The sequence below is a fragment of the Syngnathus acus genome, chromosome 23, assembly GCF_901709675.1.
Source record: "Syngnathus acus chromosome 23, fSynAcu1.2, whole genome shotgun sequence".
NCBI classification, from domain to species: domain Eukaryota; kingdom Metazoa; phylum Chordata; class Actinopteri; order Syngnathiformes; family Syngnathidae; genus Syngnathus; species Syngnathus acus.
In genome coordinates this window covers 5,133,482-5,150,612 of record NC_051107.1, presented here as the reverse complement: position 1 = coordinate 5,150,612, position 17,131 = coordinate 5,133,482, and the positions used below count along the sequence as shown (strand labels likewise).

At 43.1% G+C, this 17,131-nt stretch overlaps 1 protein-coding gene across 1 annotated transcript; it reads right to left on the bottom strand.

The window, feature by feature from the left end:
- Nucleotides 1–3,707: 3,707 nt before the first annotated feature.
- On the bottom strand, nucleotides 3,708–15,964 carry LOC119117182 (leucine-rich repeat neuronal protein 3). Its single transcript, XM_037243327.1, has 2 exons — nucleotides 15,698–15,964; nucleotides 3,708–7,308 (listed from the first exon to the last, which is right to left on the bottom strand). The coding sequence occupies exon 2, from the start codon at nucleotides 6,946–6,948 to the stop codon at nucleotides 4,828–4,830; it is 2,121 nt and encodes a 706-aa protein (XP_037099222.1). The 5' UTR covers nucleotides 6,949–7,308; nucleotides 15,698–15,964; the 3' UTR covers nucleotides 3,708–4,827.
- Nucleotides 15,965–17,131: the final 1,167 nt, after the last annotated feature.

Genomic DNA, 17,131 nt, shown 5'->3' with positions numbered 1-17,131 from the left:
TGTGTCCTCCACGATTGGGTTGTTTTCACTTTTGATTTGTTTACAAATTATTCATTTGAAATCAGACACTACTGTTCAAATGTTTTTAAAAGATACATAAAAAATTGCTAGCAACGTCTGTGAACACACATGAAATCGACGCACAATTTGTCTTTGCGGGCCACATAAAATGATGTGGCGGGCCGTATCCGGCCCCCGAGCCTTATGTTTGACACCGATTGATTTACATTGTGAGATTGATGTGTTGCTTTGTTTCGGAGGACTCTAACATTTGTTCCCCGCGTACAAGAAATGTTATGACTGTGAATTGCACAATTGTCCTGAGCGTAATTACCTTAAGGCGCTGGGAGCGAATGACAATGGTGATGCTTATCCTTGGTGCATCTGTACAATGTGTCTTGACGACTTTGCAGCACAGATTGGGATGATGGCTGGCACTGCAGGTCTCCCATCCTCCTCCAATATGATCCATTCTTACTCCAACAGAGCAAGGCTGCTCTCATTGTGTTCAAGAAAAAAAAAAAAGCCACCTGTCATGATGGAAAAAAGCCTCGAAGTTAGCACGCAACGTTGATTAGCGCCGGGCTAAAACGCAATGTGGACGAAAGATACATTCCGGTTTGAAAAATCAATGAGTTTTCCCAAATGAAAACATTATCGCGTTTGCAGGCGTTGGTTAATTACTTTTTTATGTTAGCTTCTTGCCTGTGCGTGCAACCGATTAGAGTTGCTGAATTACTGCAAATTAGTAGCGGTACTCTTTAATTGTGCCGCCTCAGCCTGACTGTAACTTCATTGCTTTCATTTTGATTTTTTTTTCTAAATCATAATTATTTATTTTTTTATTTCAGACTGTGACTCCATTTTTTTTAAATCATAATTATTTAGTTTTTCTTTTTTAATCCACTCAGGATTTTTAATTTCGCTAAGAATTTCTTTTTTCAATTTTTACATCGATTAATCGAGTAATCGGACAAAACATGCTTTTGTTTTGTTTTTTTTAGAAAACGAAGACATTACTCAACCATTAATAGTGCAAACATAAAATACCCGAGTAATTTTTCCGATGAATCGTCTCAGCCCTGAATTTCAGCGGTGTTACTTTTTAACAATAGTAACCTTGATTCATACATCAATTATTAACTAGGACGAAAATCTGCTTATGCAGATCCAGTAGCGGAAAGTACTGTCACTGCTTCTACCGCTGATTCACAACGAGATTTTAATATGCACTGATGATGAATATCAGCCTCCGCAGCACTAATGAGCCTGATGGGTGCAACCTACAGTGAGGAGCACATCCATATATTTCACGCCAATTTAGGAGCGAGGACTTCCTCTCCTCCTCATCTTTCGTCCTTATTCTCATTAATCATCATTTGAGCACACGCATGTGCATTGCTCGTTAGTCGCCGCATTGATCTGACCCAAAGTCGGGCTCGGCTCGTCATGGAGGAAGATGATATCTAATCTATTAGTAGCCAGCTGCGGCTATGGTGTGTTTGAGAACCACGCTTCCAATTAGTGGAAAAGCCCTCCGTGGAGTCATATCATTCAATCTTGTTGATTTTTTTCTTTTTTTCTTCCCACCAAGAGTGATAAGACTGCGGCCATCAATATGTTATCTTAGGAAGCTCTTCCAAATACGGAGCTGCAGGTTAGCGTACTCATCGAGTGAGTGTGACAGCCCGCCATTTTCATCTGTATGTTGACACCTTGTGAGGAATATTTATGCAAAGGGAAACACTTAAGAGGCCCTGGCAAACAGATATGCACCAACAGCCCCCAGTGGATATTTGATGTGCTCTGACAAATCTGCTGTGACAGCCTGTCTCGACTTTTCTGGATATACGCCGCATTGTGTGTTTGCAATCAAAGTGTAGCGGTTGATTTAGTCAAAGGTTGGTGCGCCTGGAAAAAAATGTTTTTGCTGACGCAGGCGTTTTTGGAAGTGCCTTTAGAAATGATCGCTGGTCAGTAATGCAATTTTGTAGCTTTTTGATATTTGTATAAGGCGTTGGAGTCAAACCTGAAGCCCGGGGGCCAGAAACGGCCCGCCCACATCATTTTATACAAATGACTTTGTGTCGTGAGTAAAATTACAAATTGAGATATTGCATGTCATTTTTATTATCGTTCGTCTCTGATTACATCGATCATGATTTATCACGCTTGAAGCAATATCAGATTGTGTAAATATATGATACAAGTCTATGGCTTCCATGAGGCCAATCCATTTTTACTGTGCCATTAAAAGCAATCGGGGCTTTGTTATTGCTATTCATAGGTCATCTGCTTTTTTTTCCCTGCGCCCATAAAGGACTCTTACAAGCCAGCAATAGTGTGAGCAGCAGGACTGTAAATGCATGTTGACATTTCACTTCTCATTTGAACGTGGGCGCCTGTAGCTACACGAGCTGACCTACCAGGAAGTTTGTAACTTTAATAAGTGTATAATTCAAAGGTATAAAAAATGCCTGCTGCCGTTGGAATGTTCTTTGTGATTTTTGCAGCTTTCGCAGCGCTATCACATTTTAAATTCGGGGTGGCTTGAAATCATCTTAAAAAATTGGGCCATTTGATTCAGATTCATTCTTATTAAATTCATTAATTATATTTTATTAATTTATTTATTTTCTGTGTATTTTTATTGATTTATAAATACACCGCTGGACACTTACCTGCTCCCCACGCTCATCAAATTGCAAGCCCCCCCGTGACGACGATCCTTGCAAAATAAAAAAAGAATCTGCACTCATCGGCGCGGTACGACCCGTTCCATAATCTCCCATTTTATATCAGCCTCGGTGCAGATTTGTCTTTTAGGTGATTTGGGTGGTAAAAATAACTAAAGATGCAGCGAGAAGACACATCATTTTCTCATCCTGGCAGCAGATGAAAGGGCGACTGCTTCTTTTCACGTCGGATTTCAGTTAAATCCGCAAAGGGTTTTTTTTTTCTTTTCTTAATATAGGTTGCTCAGACTATAAAAATAAAAAAACAGCCACCAATACATGCTTACCGATGCGAGTGTCGAGGAAAGCATCCATTTTTATCACGTAAAGACCGATTATTTCCTATCAGGTCTATTTTTGTTGAGTGTGTTTGTACTTTTTTGGAGTGCACATCTAAAGTCCACAGTTGCAGCCTGATCCAGGCATTACCTGAGGAGTGGCCCGTGTCATATTTTAACTCCCTTTGTCTTTGACAGATGGCTTGCCTCTAAAAGCCTCTGTCCATGGTGCTGAAGGCTGGGCCTGACGTACGAGCGCCGAGCCCCGTTTGATAAATCCACCATGTCACTCGGCGCCTGACAGCCATTCATCATGCTTGACTTTCTCCTACGAAATGTTCCGTGTGCCGGATAATTCAGTGGGCCCAATAAAATGCCAGTCCTGGAGCTTTTTTTTTTTTTTTTTTTTTTTTTTGAATGGCCTCCATCACGCCCCCGTGCAACTCCTGCCTGCTGTGCTCTTCAGACTACAGGGACATTTTGTTCGTGACTAAGCATTGCCACTTTTTGTTTCTCTCTCACGTCGTCTGACTTTTTAACAGCAAAATATTAGACATTCACACAACTCGAAAAGTAACCCTCTTGATGTCCGTATTTTATCCGACAAGTTTTGCTAGTAGCGTCACCAATTGGTACAAATCATTTTGGGACAAATGAATGAGAATTTAAAAAAAAAAAGACCAAACATTGGCAGTTGTTTGTAAAAGAAACAATGACATTTATTTATTTTTTCTTAGCACTTTACTTAATAAGTCTGTTGTGCCCGTGAATCACATATAGAACAGTTATAATATAAAAATGGCTTTTAACTTTACACCCAAAGCAACAACGAAATAGTTTTTTTGTTTTTTTTAAATATGTTTGCTAAAAATACTGACAGGGTATTCTTCACGTCATACTGGAGAATAGCTTGCGATTCTGCAATGAGTACATAGTCATGTTTTTTTCTTTTTTTTTTTTTTTGCTGCTACTAACATATTTATTCCCGTTAATTCTTCTTCATGTAGTTCTTTTTTTAGGCACTTACCAGGGTACTCCAGACGACATTTTTTTACCGGCCATAGCATAGCGGCCACCACACTTGTTGTAGTCCGTTTCCAACCCCCCCCCCTAGTCATAGTTGAAAAGAGAACTACAGAGCATTTCTTCCCAAGATAGCAAATTTTGTAGCAGAATTCCATTAAGTTTAATGTGACATTGTAATCAAACATAGTCAGCCACTTGCCTAAAATTCCAAGCCAATTATTTAAACTGCTGCGATACAGAGGAGCTGTGGTAACATTAACATAATAGAATATATAACAATAGTTCCATGAAAAAAAAATTCATCTGTCTTAAATACAAAAGAGGGTATGTTTCATCAAAAGGCTTTACACCACTGTTATTTGTCTAATCTACTAAACCCCCCCCCCACCCCCACCCCGGTATAGACAGGTGTTATTATTGTTTCGCTAACTCGCCTATGGATGTTTGACAAAGCACAGACGGTATTGCTTGGGACCACACAGACAGTTCCACAACTTGAACAAATTGAACAGTCAGTTACAATAGATCTGACCCTCCCTCTCGTGATCATTCCATAACTTTTGTTTCCGCCAACTGTGTTTTCCGTCTTCTGGCAGTAAATTGCCTCGTCCGACCGGTCAATGTACGTCGTAGTTGCTAAGCCACCCCATCGGCTGAGTTCTTGGACTGGGATTTTCAGTTGACATTGTTCCATCCCAGTCCAATCGTAGAGTATCTGAGCAATGGGGTTGCTTTTTAAACAGTAGTCGTCCAACCTGCCTGTAGTCGAGTCCAATCGGCGTAGCTCCTTAAAAGGCATTGTCAGATACGTTTATGACCGTCGCTTTCACTTCCACACCATTCGGCAGCACCCTACCGGAAAACCGAAAGAAAGTCGGGCGCCCGTCTGAAGCTTCCGTCGGTAACAGCAAAGCTTTGGAGTCGCATTTCCTTAAATCCCCATTAAGTTGGTGGATCCTCAGAGACACATAAATAAGTAGACAGCCCAGTGAAATTCCAGCTAGGAGCACACCAAAGGATGTGATTAGCGCCGTGTCCCATTTTTCCGTGTCCTTGCCCGTGAGCTCTAATCCCTTGGTGGTGACATTGACACATTTGGTGTCATGCTTGTAATGGATACTGCGGACGTCCACGCATACTATATACTGAGTGGCAGGGCTGAGATGGGTAAGGTTGTAGATTTGGATGTCAGAGGGCACCCTGGTGGAAAAGGAAGCGGCAGGATGGTGAGCATTTGACAGGGCGTACCATTTAATACTTGGAGCCAGTGTGCCCGGACTCGACTTCCACCAAACCAGGACGGCGTTGGTCTCGACCGACTTGACCTTGACATCCAGAGAACCGTTTGCGGGTTGAGGGAAATATCCGTTCACCTCGACGGAAACCGATTTAAGATCGGCTCCGACGACGTTGTGGGCGACGCAAGTGTAAGGACCCGCTTCTTTTTCGGTGATGTCGTAGATGTCGAAGGTCCCTTCCGGGTGCATGTAGAACTTATCGGAAACCGTGTTGGGCATGACTTTATTCCCGGACGGGGTGATCCAGTAGATCTCCGGCTCTGGTTCGGCAAAGGCCCTGCAATGGAGCGACACGGAGTTCCTGCTCCGTACTCTGATATGCCCGGGCATACTTTCGGGAGATATGAGCGGCAGACAAATCTCCATCATCTCCCTGAAGTGAACCTGTCGGACATGCTGGCCCTCGTACTCCGGAGGCTCGACGCAGTAGAGCGAGTCGGGCTCCATGAAGCGAATGTTGGTCTTGTTCATGTTCATCCAGCGTACCACGCAGTCGCAGCGAATGGGGTTGCTATGCATGCTAACCTCTCTGAGATTTGGCAGCGACTCCACGGTAATTCTGTGGAGGGCACTGAGAGCGTTGCCGTTGAGCATGAGCGTTTCCAGCCGCGGCAGTTTGTAGAACGCGTTGGGGTGAATGTAAGATAGTTTCGGGTTATTGGTGGCTTCTATTTTGGTTAGCTCAGGCAGATTATTGAGGGCAAAGCTGTCGATGGAGACAAGCTCCGGCATGCTATTAATCCCCAGCTCCTTTAAATGCAGCATGTCCACAAAATCCCCTCGCTGTATTCTGGCAATTGGATTTTTATTCAGATCCAAAAATTTCAAGTTTTTTGCATTTCTCAAGGCGGAATGCGGCACCTCTGGGAAAGTGTTATCATAGAAGGAAATGCTTTCTAAGTTATCTAGGCCGACCAAAGCGTTGTCGGGGAGCTGCGACAGGTTCATTCTGGTGAGAACGAGACTGCGGAGGCTGCCGAGAGGTTTGAAATTCATCTCGTCGATAGAAAGCACGGGATTCTCGCCAATCATTAGAATCTCCAGGTTGCGCATGGGTTGGAACCACTCTCTGCGAATCACTTTCAGCTTATTAGAATTGAGATGGAGTCGTAGAAGCTTGCCGAGACCCTGGAAAGCCATTTTGGAAATGAAGGAGATGAGGTTGTGATTGAGATAGAGCTCTTGAAGATTCGCCACCTCCGCCAGACATCGGTCGGGAAGTTCTTGTATTCGGTTCTCCTCCATATGTAGCGACAGAAGCTGAGACAGAATCCCGAGATGGACGTCGTTCATGGACGAGATGTTATTTTGCGATAAATCAATCTCGGTGATGTTGGCGAGGTAATCCAAGGGTTTGTCTATTTTTGCAACATTATTTGTTTGCAGTAACAGTACTTGTGTACCCACGGGTAGTTTCTCCGGCAGGTTAAATAGTCCCAAATCATTACAGTCAACAGTCTGGGCCTCCATGTATACAGAACTCGGGGAGAACCAGGGTCTGTCCTCGCATACGCAAAGTTTGGGGCAGTCCGGCCGTTTATCAACGGCCACAACAAAAGAAGCCACGGCCAAGCCGACAAAGAGACGATCCACAAACGACACGTCCTTCATATTGGTCTCCGGTCGGAAATTGGTCCTCCTAAATTATGTATTCTTAGCTGTTCACGGGTGATGAATAATTTGTTGCATCTGCTGAGGTGAATGACTCACCAGCCCTGCCACCTCCACATTCCACTGCAGCAGAGCTCCCCGGAAAAACTCTCAAGAGACTCGTCTTGTTGTTGTTGTTCTTGTCTTGCTGTGCAATTGCCCTTGGAGGCAATTGCTAATCACTCAAAGTCAGGGTGCAGGGCCAAGACTGCAGTCAGGTAGACCAGAGGAATTGGGTTGGAGCATCCATAAAATCTCTCCTTCTCTTTAGAAAGACAGATGTCCCGGTTGATTGTCATCCACTGCCCGGTCCATTCCAACCTATAAGACAAGAAACAAGCCATGAATCAGCGAGACGAAATAACATGTAACGGGGCGAACCATTTGGACGTGTTGACATTTATTATTAGGGCATAGTGATATATGTTGACGTTTATTCACACTCACTTTAGAACAGAGCCATGCTTTTAAAAATGCTTGACCTTCTGGGCATTTTTTTCTTTTTTTTTTTTGAAAATGCCATTTGCCCTAATGCCATTTGCCCTAATGCCAGTCTGTTATTGGTTAAAACGGAAGCTTTATTAGGATTCCCAACTGGCCGACGTCCTGCGGCTTAAATATTAGGCGCATGGCAAGCTCCTTGGAAATCTCTGTAATATGTCAGTCACCATAGCAACAAGTCGACAGGCAGCCAGGGGGAAAGTGCAAGCTTGAACCGAGTGCCGTTTGCGGTTGCAAACAGCTAACAAGACGCATTTTGTAATAGAGGATAATTAATGTCACGGCCATCATTACATTGGGCTAATCAAATGAATTTGCTTTTCATTCTTGACCAGAAAGACACGGAATGCCCTGTAAACACAAACTGCGCACGTGGGGGGGGTAAATATTTACGTCTTGATTGTTTGCAAATTACAACCAATTGTCACGTGTCATTCGCAATGTCAGCATAAATAGACACACTGATATTATCCTTCTACTATAATAAATACATTTAAATAATAATAATAAATACATCATCAAATGGTCAAACCCTGTTAATGCCGTGCTGTTATCAAGAAATATTTTTTTTGCATTCAAATATCCTCTACGATATCCAGTTTCGTCCTCTATTTGTTTCCGTGACCTTATGACCTCGTCACGTGGCCACGGCTCAGACTTGAATTTGTAACCGTGACATTTGTAAATGCCTCATAATGAAGAGATGCGTTTTGATGGTGCTTGTGATATTCCGGGCCCGATAAAATGAGGATCAAGTATGACGATGGCTGGAAAGCCAGAACCAGAAAAGAAAAATGGTTTCATTTCATCACAGCCGCTGTTTCCACCTCAGTGGTCACAAGGGAGACGCGGCGAATAAAATAGCCAACAATGAAAATATATAAATAAATGGCCACGAACGCTGCAGAAATGCTGCAGTTTGCCGTGCCAGGGGTTCATTTCTCAACCTTTGCTCCAGCACTCGCTGAGAAGTGGAAGGGATGGGGGAATGTTCAGGCAGTGGATGGTGCACGACGACTTGAAGTGGTTTTTCCTAAAGCAATCGGGCACTTTAATAAGCTGCAAAGCATTCTGATAGAACAGGCTGAGCTTCATTGTGGACATGAACTACTTAGTGAACCTCACCCAGGACACCTCGGCCAGTGGGAGCAATGCCTCACTTGTATTTTGTGACTGTTTGAGAGAAGGAATCATTACCCCTTTTTTGTTTAACGTTCAGCGTTATCTGGCCCGCATTGATTAAATGTAGGGTGGGATTAGGACGGCTTAACTAACAATTTACAAGATGGTGTGTCTTGCAAACACAATTCCTTGGCAATAAATGAGTACGCGTTGCTCTCGGTGATAATCGACGATATGTTTGGAAATGGACGTGACAAATAGTGCAGGCACTGGTTTCAAACTCAATCTTGAATCTAGCAAATTTAATTGCCGACATAGAGACGTAATTTACATTTGGCTGAAATTATATTATATATTATATTATATTATATTATATTATATTATATTATATATTTATATTACATATTTATATTATATTATATTATAAATTATATGTTATGTTATGTTATGTTATGTTATGTTATGTTATGTTATGTTAGAAAGGCAAATACAAGATCGATGTGTGTAAGTTGTTACAGGAAAGTCATTGAAATCTCCAACCGAGCGTTACATCATCAACAGCCGGTAGTTATCGGCTAAAAATCTTGAAAGTACTTGACACACATTACAGCGTTGACATTTGCACAAAAGCCGAAAGAGGTCTTTTATAGGTCAGTCTCAGGTGTTCAGTCATGGAGCTAACACGAGCTCCCAGGTGTCAAAAGATGAACAAGAAGGGAATCATTCGTGCGGCATGTGTCGGAATCCCTGCGGTTTTGTTTGTGTTGCGCGTCGCCTTTTCATTTATTTATTTTTAAAATATAACTCGGGCATATGTTTTATTGGGCAATTTGATTTTTTGACATACGCGCCCAGATTACACCATTTACGGACCATTTGTGCTCACATTTGCAGTTGTGTCAGGCTAATCATGATAAACCTGAAATTGGATGAGTTTTCATCACAGTTCAAGGTGAAAAGCTTTTTCATTCATCTCTTGGCAGCGTCTCGCACTTCCTTTCCCACTGGGCCACCTCCATTATGCGCTGAGGCTGTTCTGGACAGTAATGGCACAAATACAGTTTGATTGGAGACCAGTGAGATATGACCACTTTAAATTAATGAGTGTTCACACCAGGGGCACAAAAGCGTTGGTCCGGGTGGCTCTGCGGCACTAATTCAGGCCTGCTGGCCGACTCAAGTCGGCCATGTCGCCCAACGACCGGGCAGAACTGTTTGTTTTATGCTGTTTATTGAAAAGGGCTATAAATCTTCCCTCTGGCTTCATGGGGCTTGGATGAGATTTAGTGGAGCAAGGACATAAAGATGATTGCTTTGCCGCAGGTTGGGTATTCATCTGTGCCCCGTGTGGTTACAGGGTGACCTACAGTACCTGTAAAAAAAAAAAAGGAAAATTAAATGACTTATACGATACAAAATACGCCAAGTGGCGGGAATTTGTCCGACTTTGGAAAACGTCGGTTTTGGTGGTGAGCGTATTGGCCCACGGGGAGGCCTGAATGGTCAGGGGTGTCAGAGACGAGTAAAAAATGTTTTAAAAAGACGAAAGGTCATAAAAATTACAAGAAATATCTCTTTTTTTTTTTTAAAGGGAAGACAATTTTGTAATTTAAGGTCGATGCAAAATTTGACACATAAAGTGATGTGGCGGGCCCTAATCTGGACCCCGGGCCTCGAGTTTGACACTGATGATCTAAATAAGGTTCTGCCTCTGCTGAGTGGTGCTGAAAGTGTTTTTTGGAGTTTGTAGTCGCCCTCTCTCGCTATTCAAATCCTTTTTATTACAGCTCTGTTGAACTAATGAGCCAATGTGTTCATCTGCCTTTCCCAACCAGCTTCAGCCTGTCTACTTTGATTCCAATAAACCTTTTTATGTCTGCACAAGTTTCTAGTACTAATTGTAGTCGGGCTGCTTTCTGCTTCCTTCTGCAGCTACAAGTCAGGCTCACTTTGGACCATCTGGATCTTTCTCTCTGACGGAACCTGCCTTCATGTCGGCGTGGATCAAGAGGTAGGCCATCTCGTAATTGATAGTACAATCTGTCCTTGGGGGAAACAATTATCCTTAAAATGCTCCTCCACGAGCAGCATATTGGATGGAGCCTCCACCAAGGTGTGGGGGAGTTCATGACTATGAATTTGTTGTTAGGTGCTTCCTTAGAAAATGTGAGTAGCCCTAATATGAACTTCCTTAAGGTGGAATAAGGCCAGGATAAAGATAATTAGACAATTTGTAATTTTAGTATTGGCACATGAATGTCTTCCTGGGCCACATAAAATGATGTGGCGGGCCGTATCTGGCCCCCGGGCCTTATGTTGAGCTACGGCTTTGAATTGAACGTACAATATTGAATAAGTGCATCTCTAATATTTCCATTTCTAGACGCCATACGTGTGTAACACTGACTTGACGTGACCAAGCCACTTCCGATCCTCTGGTTAAGCCCCTCGGTGGGTGGGTACCGCTGCGAGGCTTCACTGTCATTCCCTTTGCCCTTCACCTTATTGATTTACTATTATACTTTCACCAAGCTAAGAAGGAGGTCCATTAAAGGGAAACCTTCTTTGCGGCGCCATGTATGCATAATGAAGCAATCCGTGTGCATGCTGGCGTTGGACGCTTTTCCTTCCTTGTACAGAGGAGGCCATTGGCGAGTTGATCGTTAATGCAAAAATCAATGCTCCAAATTAACCACAGGACCCCCGTCTGTTTTTTTTTTTTTTTAAGCCCTTCCCTGGATACGACTTGCCCTTGGGCTCAAAGTACACACGCAATGCTATCGAACGCTAGCTAGCGCTGCATTAATGGCGTTACGCAAACACATACAAGCGTCGATTCGCTGATGGTGTAAAACACATAGTAGAGAACCGTTGGGGTTCTTTCTAATTTACTGCATCTATTAAACCAAGGTATCCACCTTAAGGGTGCCACGGATAAGGTCAAAAGCATAGCAAGCAGTCCAACAGTCATTTTTGTGGCGGTATAATCGCACTCACTCTTGACAAAAAATCTGCATAATGTCCCGTGTATTGCTGCTAGCCAGAATGAAAAGGGGAGGGGAGGGGGGGGGCGCCAGTGGCGTATCCCTCAAAGTCAGAGCCAAATTGAATCTGCAGGTGCAAATGTGGCAAGTGTGCTGCCTCGGAGATGCGCAGCTATCTGTATTCATACGAATAATAAATGGCAGGTCAACACGCCGCCGGCCTGAAGTTGCCATGATAGAAAGAATTATGCACCAATGCAGAGCAACTTTATTTGGCCTTCATACATTCATAGCAATTTTGTTATATGCATTTGATGTGGTTTCAAATTTGACCAACATGATGGTATCTGAAAGAGATCTTGTGTTGTTGCCCTGAGGCAACAGTTTTTTTGTTTGTTTTCTTTTTTTACATATTTTCAGGTGTTTCTCTTTGTTGTGGGAGTTGAAAGCAGAGGAAAATAACGATTATCTGCAAGTTGAATTTGTCAAAGTATTTTTGGGGGCCATGTCTTTTATATACAGTATAGAGGCTTTGCAGTCACGTGGTTTTATCACGTGATTTTGTGTTATGCCGCCATCTTGGCGGTCAACTAGTCAGCTCGTTCCTACGTGTTTGTATGGATTGTCTGATTTCTGCGCTACGTTTTCACCGATTTCTTCCGAATTATGGCTGATTTGCTATCCAACGAAGTTAGGCATTTGGATGAAGACTCCAAGAATCGTCACAGAGAGAAGTTGAATCTTGTTGGCACAACGGATCCGTACCTTTTACCGAGAAGCATGCTAAAATCGCCCGAGCATTTTGCAACAGCCGACCTGCCTGAACGCTCATATCCAGATATTTATAATTACCTCGTCGATTTGTTTTGTAATGGCATTTCATAACTTGACATATTAAAAAACTGAATAGAGTGAAATCATTCAGATACTGTACCTGTCTGTTCAAGTTGCTACCATTTTTATTATTTGTTTATTTTTGCATGATGCCACATCTGATTGGCTTGAAAACTTAACCAATAAATATAATTCAATATTTACATTGATAACGTTTTCAAGCATCATGAAAAAATAAACACAAAATAAAAACGGGGGGGTGAACTGAAGAAATCATCCCATTCCCTGCCTTGCTGCTCTTGCTGCCTTTCTAAAAATGCACCCAGCATTTTCAACAATCATATTTGTATCATCCCATATTGTATTATTTCACATTTTGTGAAACAAATCAGGGGTGAATAGTTTGTTTACATACCTGATATGAAGTCCTCATTGCATATCCTTGTGTAAATCGTAGGTTTCCATCGTTCACGACGAATATCCGCGATCCATTTATCACGTTTTTTCATGTTCGCCGGAAATCTATAGAAGCTAAGATTTGGTTTATCGCCTCGTCTATTGCTACATCCAACAGCACAGCAGGTATCCGGCATTTTTAAGCTCAAATAGCAGCAGATATAACAAGAAAGCGTGTGTGAGTCGTTGACCGGCACTGAAAAGTTGACCGCCATGATGGCCGCCAAGCTAATGTGGGTAGCTTGATGACGTCAGCTGCAAAGCCTCTATAGGCTACAAAACAAACTGATTAATAACTAGTCATAGTAAAAACTGTTTTTTTTAAAATGATTAGTAATTTTCGTATTGACACATGAATTTAATGTGCAATTTTTCTTCGTGGCCCACAACAACTGATGCGGCGGGTCGTATCTGGCCCCCCGGGCCTTAAGTTTGATATCTGTGCTGTACTTTTTTTTATTCAATGTCGCCCTCTGTTGGCTACTTAATTCCATTACATTTAAAGTTATGATTTTCTCTGAAGAAAGTACTAAACTTACCTCAACTTAGTCTTCATTGGTTTAACTTGCTTCCAACTCTGTGTTTCTGAACACTGCACGAGAACACTCATCATTGATTCATCAGGCCCAAGGCACCGTGTTGTGTACGTACGTAGCAGTCGGAATGTAGAACAGATGGACCGTGTAGAAAAAGCACTTGGATGTTATCTAGGTTGTCTTCCCATGCTTGGCATATGTTGCAATCATGTTCAACTATTTCAATACGGTCTCGTTCAATTTGAAAGCGGAACGATTCGATTCAGTGGGATTACGAGTCGGATACATCTCAGTTCGAGAGGTTTATCAATTTACATATATGCGAATGAACTTGTTAGCATTGTAAATGTAGCATTTCTCTCCGGTAAGAACTGTGGAAAGACTTGATTCAGTTTGATTCAATCGCATGAATCAAAACCCATTTTCCGATTCGATCGAGTACATTCCGATTCAAATCGTTTTTTTTATTACAACCCCTAATAAATAAAGTTTTGTTACGGCACTGACGATATTTTTTGCGATTATATTGAGCATTGTTCCGCTTCCAGATGCAAAAGTAAATTGCATAAGTCACGCAACACAAAAGCGGTATCAAATGTCACCGTGACCTTTTCGATATGGTCTCGCAAAAGCCACAGTGACAAAATCTTTTTATACATCCTTTTGTTTGCGGGCATTTTGATGTAGCCTGTCGAATATCTCCGGAACAAAGCTCTGCACTCCATCTTTCCTGTTGCCCTCTTATTCCATTTTAAATGTCTTTCTCTGACTGTTTGGGAGCTCAGGATGCTATCAGCGATCCCCCCCCGCAGCCTTAGCGTGAATATGTTTACATGCATTTCACCCGGCGTGAGATCCTGCGGCATCTCGTTACTATCATGGCGCCAAACGTAGGAGATATCCTGGGATTCTTTTTTTTTTTTTTTTTAGTTCCCGCCCCCAAAACATTCATCACCTTCCTGGGACTTGCTGCCCTCTACATACAAAGAAATGCATAATAGCGAACCCCCCACAGTGTGATTGACGTTCCCCAAGTCTACACAAGGCCACTGCGGGTACAATATCTTTTCCCACCACACACAAACACACAGCCAAGCTCACCTTATTGCATCAAGATCAATAGTCAATTCCCCGAGCCACTCGCGTTAAGCATATGACTTGTTGTGGACATGTAATATTGATTTTGTTTTGGAGCAAATGCGCCCAAAATAATGAAGGCAGGCCATTAGTGCTGTGCTCTACTGTTTTGTTTTGTCCCGCTGCCAAGGAGAAACAATGCATTTAATAATCATAAACTCCTTGTCGGACTTTACTGCTTGCCCCGGAGGGTCATTTGGAACAAGGACTCTCGGCAAGCATGAAGATTTCCTCAGTATTTAAATGTGCCACGTGATGCCAATGTGCGTTTTATCCCCCCCTCAGGGAAGGCCAAATGTATTCTTGCCAAAATGCCAGCATTGTGCTCCACCTGCCTTCACATCATCCACTGGGTGACTTACATTTTGGACCAAGAGGGCATGAGAAGCGCGAGATAAACGCCCTGTGAGACGAGAGAGCACGCACGCACTGCACTTTCTCTCTCTCTCTCTCTCTCTCTCTCTCTCTCTTTTGCCAGATGCCTGCTGTGTGGGTGTGCACGAACGCGCACATGCAGCGAGGATGCTGAGGGGAGCTCAAAGATGCCTCACAGTGGCGGCTTTAATTACGCATCGGGTGCACGACACAAAGGCATCCGAATCAGTTCAGCCGATAGAGAAAGTAGTGTGTGCATGTCCCAAGGAAGAAACCCAAGGCGGCGGGGGAAAATAAAGCTTGCAAATATGTAATGCACTTACATGGTGGCAACCCTGGAGGAAGAAAGGAGCGGGGGCTGCCATCATTGGATTTCTTCGAAACGTGTGCGCTCGTGAATCCCGACCCGGGGACACATCCAAGTGCGCGCCGTTTCACTTCCACACTTTGCACCATCCAGCAAAGCCCTCTTTGCGACGTCGATCACGCGTGTGCGTGCTCGCATGACGCGCGTTATGCGTAGTTGCGCAAAAAAAAAAAAAAAAGCGCACAATCGCGGCCAAACTGTCGTCATCAGCTTCAGCATTTTTTTTATTTTTACAAGGCGCTATTTGTTGGACACGCAAAAATGGCTGATAAGGTGACGTAAAACAGCCTTTATTTTAATTAACTTGCAGCGTTCGGTGCGCGCATGCAATCGCCCAGCATTGAATCAAACACCCAAAAAAAAGCTTTGTATTGCAGCTTCAATCGAAGTAAACTTACCGTTTGGAACATTGCGGATCTCGAAGCAGCGACTATATTCCAGTCAAGTGCGCCGTTCTCTGACGAGATGCCAGTCAACAATGTGCGGTCCTTTCGTGCACGCGCTCCTCTCCAACAAACCCGAAAAAACAAAAATTCTGAAAAAGTCCAAGTGTGCGAAAACACAAAGAGCGGCTCACGCGTGTCCTTCCCTTGGCGTCCTCAGACAGGCTGACGGAGGCAGCATCCCTCTCCCCGTCCTCCGAGTGTCAGGCGGACCGAGTTGACGCGCCGCCGCCTCCTCACCAGTCATTAGTGTTCGGGGACTTAATCCCCGCCTCCCAGGCTTTCAGCCAATTGCGTCAGAGGAGCTCACTGCATCTCTCCTCTGATTGGTCGAGTCAAGCTGTCGGTCATGCCTGACAGTCGCTGGTTCTCGTCTGTTGGAGGGGAAGAACGCTGCAAAAAGTGTTCCTCGATGCAATAGTGCATTTCATTTTGACAACTTGTGTGCACACATATGTATAAATCTGAATATTTATAAATCTATATCTCTATATAGATAAATATGCATGAATTTCACAGTAGACTTCATATTCGAATTTCACGTCAGGATTTTACTTTTGTATCTCAGATTGTTTATTTTGCGAGCCAAATATTTTTATATTGATACGTTTTGCAATTCAGAAGTCAAAATAATATATTTTGGGTTAGGGTTAAGTCAAAATAATATATTTTGACTGACCACCATTCCATTCGATATAAGAAAAATATGCAATTTTAGTGGTTATTTTTTACAGCGTGCCGCAAAAGGCAGAGCGAGGGAAGAAAATGGATATCTGTACCTATTAGCTGCAGAGCTCCCCACTCAGATCCCAGGAGGCTTTCTAACACAATGTTCTACAAACTGATGATCCTGGAGGTCGGTCAGGGTTAGCCGCAGCCTCTCAGCGAGACAGAGACATCCCTCATCTGTCAGGCCGTAGAGTTCTGATCCAAAAGTTAGTTCTGCTGGAGGCTGCCTTGTATCCAATGCACAATCATAAATACGTTTCAGTATGTGATGTCACAGTGCATCCGATTTTGCAGTTGTAGCATTTATCCTTTTATCAATTTCATGAAATTTAATGAGTGACCTGTGCCTGTCATTTCAACGTGTGATGACTCGGCAGTTTACTGTGCAGCCATTAACAACAACGACTGGAGGTGAGGAGGCTTTGCTAACAAGCTGACACACCACCTGACAGCATGACACATTTATTGTTTTCAGCTACATTATTTGTGTATAAGGTTATAAATAGACAATTTGTTGGCGTATTGCAGGGAGTGACCTGGCAGGGTGAATGTTCAGATCCCATTCCAAAGTGGTAATATGTGTTACACTGGAAAGACTATTTTTAATTTCCCCAGACTGTTTGGTCTTTGGTGACTTCGCTGTCATCTCCAGAGGTTGCA

Coding starts and splice junctions, on each gene's coding strand:
- LOC119117182 (XM_037243327.1), bottom strand. CDS start 6,948: ATGAAGGACGTGTCGTTTGTGGATCGTCTCTTTGTCGGCTTGGCCGTG.